This window comes from Crocodylus siamensis, chromosome 15, assembly GCF_052110815.1.
Source record: "Crocodylus siamensis isolate JL-2025a chromosome 15, ASM5211081v1, whole genome shotgun sequence".
Lineage (NCBI taxonomy): Eukaryota > Metazoa > Chordata > Crocodylia > Crocodylidae > Crocodylus > Crocodylus siamensis.
In genome coordinates, this window is record NC_143409.1 from 49,443,581 (window position 1) to 49,449,261 (window position 5,681).

The following is a 5,681-nucleotide window of genomic DNA, read 5'->3' on the forward strand; positions in this document are numbered from 1 at the left end:
AATAGGTCTGAGCATTGCACACTGCAGAGGTTCTTAATCCCGAATGGGTGATTGAAGCTTGATGGAAGGAATGTCTGCTGGGGCAGAGTGATAGGGCTTTGTGGGCCCAGAGCTCACTGAAGTAGTGGACACAGGATTTTCTAAGAAAAAGAATTACCTGCAACCATTCCTTCCTGATCAGGGCAACAAGCTATTGTAGGATCTGCTTGTAAATGAACAGGACTGATAGCTAGAAAATTATATTTAGGGATTTGCTTTTAGATATTGTCTTGTAGGTAGAGCAGATATTGCATTAGAACAATGGTCGCGGGGAACAGCAAGGGTTAATTGGTTTGTAAAAGCCTGTTTTGTGACAAAGTTTCACAGCCTTCAAGGCACCGACCATGTCTGAGGCCAACAGACAAACAGCAACAGCACTGGGAAATTTGCACACTGGTCCCTGAAAATTCATAACAGAAGATAGGCTTGCAGCATTGGCTCCAGCTCACATTGCCCAGCTGCAAAACCTTTTGGATTTCCGGTTCTGGTGGCCGGACCAAATCACAAAGCCCAAATTAAGACACCGCTAAATGACCAAATTAAGATATGTTCATATGATGGGTTTTTGGAAACAAAACAATATGCTGACAAGACAATATGGGCAGTATGATGACCACAGAGAAACCAATCAACAGTACCTACAGTTGCAGTCATCAGGAGGAGAATGAATACAAAAAAGAGGGATTACAGAGCAGCAGAAGGTCCCTGAGGGGGAAACCCGAGGCCACCATGGACAGAGGGTGCGCCACCAACCTGTCTCATCCACCCCACTGTAGGGGTGGGCCTTGGCCCTCAACCTCCAATACTGCTGACATCTGATATTCAAGAAAGGACCACAGGGTGAAATTTGTGTACTGGCCAGGCGTACCTTCCCCCGGTGACAGCCCTAGGGCTGGGGATGGGGGGGAAGAGTATTATTTTGTTTTCCTTACCTGCATTATTCTTATCTGCTACCACTGTGTATTAATACAATTTGCCTATTATCAAATGGAAGAAGTCATGGTCAGTCTGAGGGTTTGAGTCATAAATCCAGTGTCAATAAGGACTACCCCAGGAATGGTCTCCTCTACCAGCAATTCCTCTTCTGCCTTGGAGAACCTGCCATGAAAAGGCCTCCACATCAATTCTTCCAACAACTTGCCTGGGATTACATGGCTGGAAGGCATCTACAACCTTCAGCCAAGAGAAATAAACTCCAGATACTGCCACCACCAGGATCTGAACCTCTGTGAGGGCACCCCAAGGGATTTCAGCTCTATCATTTACCCTCAGAGTTAAAACACCTGGACAACCAAAGCAGCCATCATACCACACCCCCAGCCTGCTGCAAAATATTATCAGTGATCATCTAGTCTGGGAAAGCAGCCATCTTCTAGAACCACCAAATTACAACACTCATGGCCCTTAGCACTAATAGAGGACACACTTCCCCATCAATTAAGAAGAAAATGCATGTCTTGCCTGATAGGACCAGGTAACATGCTACAGCAAAAGAATCACAAACTAAATAACCTACCCACAAGCTACAGAGGTCAGAAAATGGGTTCAGAAGATGAACCATTCAGGTCAAAAACCAATACCTTGAAGGGAAACAATCAGCTATACCTACCCCACCAACTGATCATCTTGCTTTCATCCTCTTACAAAAAACATGGGGTGAGGGGAAGAAGGCTCTCTGCAACCTTCTAGGCCAGCGGTTCTTGACCTTTTTTGTACCAGGACCGATTTGTAAACATCGATGGCCAGCCCTGAGCCAGTGCTCTTCACTCAACTCACTATCCCCAATCAGCTTCTTGTAAGCTGGAACTCTGCCAGCTTGCAAGTAAAAAGCCAGTTTCCCATATTTTCCTCCTTTAAAGGAGGATCCATTTTTAGAAGTTTGTTGATACATTTTTAACATTTGTTTATGACCCTTTCATATATTCTTGCAACCCACTTTTGGATCACAACCATGGGTCAAAAAACACTGTTCCAGACTTTCTCAACCAGGACACCCTGAGGTATTAGAAGACCCTTTGGAGTGGGCTTCTGAAGGGTGAGGAAATAAGTAGATACGCTCAGGTTCATCCCTGTCTGGTCATTACCCCCACCCCCACTGCCCAGCCTCTAGGCAAAGAGATAAGTATTGTAACAAAAAAATTAATTTTGGAAATACCAATTTTGGTGGGAATGATACATTTGGGGAAAGTCATGCTTTGAGCAGGGGTTTGGACTAGATCACTTCCTAAGGTCCCTTCCAAACCTCGTTTGTTAAGAGTCTCTGAAATGGAATGAAGCACAGACCACAAAAGTTCTGGAGGCCCTTGAGTCTAACAAGGGTGTCTGGAGTCTAAGAAGGCTGAAATCAACTGGTCTAGACCATGACCAAAACAAAGTGAAAGAGCAGACAAACCTTTAAGGGAACACCACACCTCCACATGACAACAAAATGGAGGCTGGTAGTGACCTGTGTTGCTTTTATAGGTGGGTGGCTCCCAGAGCATGTTGGGAACCTAGTTCTAAGGATGCTGGGATTTGTAGTTTTTCTGGTGTGTTCATGGAAGGGACCAGCTGGGACAGGGTCCTAGAGACACACCATCAATAGCACCCTTGTCTCCCTAAGGGTGTTTCCCCTTCATGCTGTCTTGGGGGGTTGTCGGAAGGGCAGTCCAGGGCCCCACATCCACCTGGGTGCTATAGTGTTGAAGCCTGATCACTCCAGCCCATAGGGAAGGGGGAGGGGATGACTCAAAGTTCCACTGACCACACCTCCTCCTCTGTGGTTGGTTCAACATGGACATGCTCCACCCCACCCCCCATGGCATGCCTGATTGGCCAGAGGGGGATGTTCCCAGCTATATAAAGTTCACAGGCAACTAACAGCTCTATGTCTTCATTGTGATTAAAGCTGGGTTTCTTTGAAGCAGCTGTGATGGAGTGTGTGAGTGGGGTTCTGGGGTATCTTGGCTTCCCCTTCCTTCTGGGTGGTTCTCTCCTTCCCTATCTTTGGGGTGTATATGGAGGGTATTTGCTGAGCAAAGCAGGGGTGACCCCCCTCGCTTCAAGCTGTGGGAGGATCTGAGGTCATCAGTTTTTCCTACCCACTGTAGGGAATGGTTGTGACCCACCTGAACGTTGGCCTGGGTGACCGCATTGAACTGAAAGGCAAGGTGGCACCTGATGCCAAGAGGTGAGGCTGGGCTAATGGCTGGGAAGTGTGTGTGGGGGGGGGGTCCTATGTACCCAAGGGGGTTCTGGTGTTTCATAACCATCACCCCTGTCTGGGCTGGTCCAGGCCATGGAAGCATGGAGACCCATCCACTCCTGGTGGGATATGGGTCAATATCAGGGCTGGGGGCTGTTGAGGTGTCGTGGGGGATGCAGTATGAGGCAACCAATTTGGGGAGGTGCTGGCTCCCATAATTATGGGAATGGGGCTTGGCAACCCCCCAGAACTGTATGGGGGGGTCCATGGGTGTTAGACCCTTTCATATGTGTCTGAGTCCCAGCTGTCAGCAAGGAGTAGACAATAGATATGGGGTGTGGCCTACAGGACTGCTGCCCCACAAGCTGAGCTTGCCCCAAGAGGCCCTGGTTGCTCCCCTGACCCTAGTAAAGAGGATGCTTGGAGGCCACACCTTACTATTTATCTGCCCTGATGCATTGTAGGATGATGGCTCCCATATTGCAGCAGGGCTCCCATTGCTTTGCCAAAGTTGCTAGGAGGTTTCCCATGGGTGAGTGGATCCCACAATGCCCCCTTCCAGGAGATTCTGGAAGATTTTTATTCCCTAAACCCGACTGATACCCTAGAGTGGGGTGCAAGGAGTTCACTGCACCTGGGAATGCCCCAGGGGATGCTGGAAGGTTTACCATAATGCTGGCAAGGGCCTGCCCTGGTCTGGACCACATATTTTGGGGGGGCATGGTTCATGAAGGATGTTGGATCCAATCTTGGAGGTTTTGTCTCTGCTTTAACCCACCCCACCCCCCAGGTTTGCAGTGAACCTGGGCCAGACTGGCTTAGACCTGGCCCTTCACTTCAACCCCCGGTTTGAGAGTGAAAGTGATGCTGGGATCATCGTCTGCAACTCGATGAAGGGTGGGGAGTGGGGGGAGGAGCATCGTGAGCCCCGCCTGCCCTTCCAGAAGGGGAAGGATGCCAAGGTGAGGGGCAGGGGGAGCTGGCTGGGTGCAGGGTCACTGTCTGGGGGGAGGGGAGGAAACTGCAACACTCATGCTCTAGCATAGCCTGGTAGGAGCTGAGGCCCTCTGATTCTTTGGGCTGAGGGTACAAGACCCACTTTCTGGGGTGATCTGTCCTCCTAGCTGGGGGCAGGAAACTGTCTAGGAGAAGTGCGTAGCTCCTTCAGTTCATACTGAGTTGGTCTGGGTGAACAGGGCTCTCTGGGGTAGGAGAGTAGCTCAGTGTTAAGTTGGGCCCTGTGGAGGGGTGGGGGCTAGGACACCCCCTGAAGATGTGGAAACTTTCCCTAATGGCTGGGAGGGCAGGGGATGAGCTGGGCATGGCACTTCCTGGGGAAAGTTCACAACCACCTGGCCTCTCCAGCAACAGAGAATATGGGTGGTGATTACCTGGGGTGGGTGGGAGCAGGTGAGTCCCCCAGCTTTCCCCCCCCATCACCTCTCTTGCCCCCCATCCCCAGGTAAGCTTCTGCTTGGATGGACAGCAGCTGCGGGTGACTCTGCAGGAAGACCAGGAGCTCACCTTCCCCAACCGCCTGGGGCTGGAGACCATCTCCTTCTTCTCAGTGGAGGGAGACCTCAAGGTCACCTCCCTCAAGTTCAAATAGCTCCACCCCAGGCATAGGGCAAATGGAAGAAATGAGCTGATAAATGCATCTTTGCTTCTCACCTACCTGGATCTGTCATTCATGGTGATTTTACAGTGGGAAAGGGTGGGGGGGGTGATCATTTCTGGATGTGGGGGGGGTAGCTGGCTTGGGCATGGGAAATTATTCCGCCTGCCTAGCAAAAAATCCTGGGACTGGGTGTGGTTTGGTCTTGTCACATGTTAGACTTGGTGCCTGTTAACTGCACTGAAAACCCTGGCATTCACACAGTAAAATGTGGATTAAGGACTACTATAGAGTAGCAAACCTAGGACTTTGCCTTTGGATTTGAGAAGCATCTCCAGGTCATGTTACTGAACATGCCTTGCTCATCCTATTGCTCCATGGAGATAATCCAAGTGGGAGACTTGGGTGTGGTAAGAAGACTGGGACTGCCAATCACCTCTCATGATTTAAATAATAGTAAGTATTACTATGCAACAGCTCCAACACTCAATGATCTAAATAAAACTCAGGCTAAGTGTCATATGTGACAACCTGCAGAGACTCCTCTCCCCCTGGAGTGGGGGTGGGGAGGGAAACTGAGTTAGGAGCTGGGAAGGGAGGCTGAAGAACCTCAAAGGCAACTGCAGAAGGGGGTGACTGCAGTACCCCAGAAAGGCCCGAGGTGGTGCTGTGCTGCAGGGGGTGGGGTACAGGGGTCCAGCCAGGGGTGACCCCTTCTTTGGGGGGGAGAGCTGTAACTTTATACATGATGCCTAAAGTGGGTCTCCCTTGCTAGGGGGGAGATGAGTTGGCCCGAAACCCACCTGCTTCCAGCATCAGACAGTAGCTGGCTCTCTCACTGGG

The 5,681-nt window shown here is 50.3% G+C and overlaps 1 protein-coding gene across 1 annotated transcript; it reads left to right on the forward strand.

Annotated features, from left to right (window-relative positions):
- The first annotated feature begins 3,131 nt into the window (after positions 1-3,131).
- On the forward strand, positions 3,132-4,832 carry LOC149852674 (galectin-1-like). Its single transcript, XM_090029863.1, has 3 exons — positions 3,132-3,208; positions 4,014-4,185; positions 4,686-4,832. The coding sequence occupies exons 1-3, from the start codon at positions 3,132-3,134 to the stop codon at positions 4,830-4,832; spliced, it is 396 nt and encodes a 131-aa protein (XP_089885989.1).
- The last annotated feature ends 849 nt before the right edge of the window (positions 4,833-5,681 follow it).

Excerpts from the sequence above, each read along its gene's own strand:
- LOC149852674 (XM_090029863.1), top strand. The coding sequence starts at position 3,132 with ATGGTTGTGACCCACCTGAACGTTGGCCTGGGTGACCGCATTGAACTG. Across the intron at positions 3,209-4,013 it reads GTGGCACCTGATGCCAAGAG|GTTTGCAGTGAACCTGGGCC; the intron begins GTGAGGCTGGGC and ends CCCACCCCCCAG. Across the intron at positions 4,186-4,685 it reads AGAAGGGGAAGGATGCCAAG|GTAAGCTTCTGCTTGGATGG; the intron begins GTGAGGGGCAGG and ends CCCCATCCCCAG.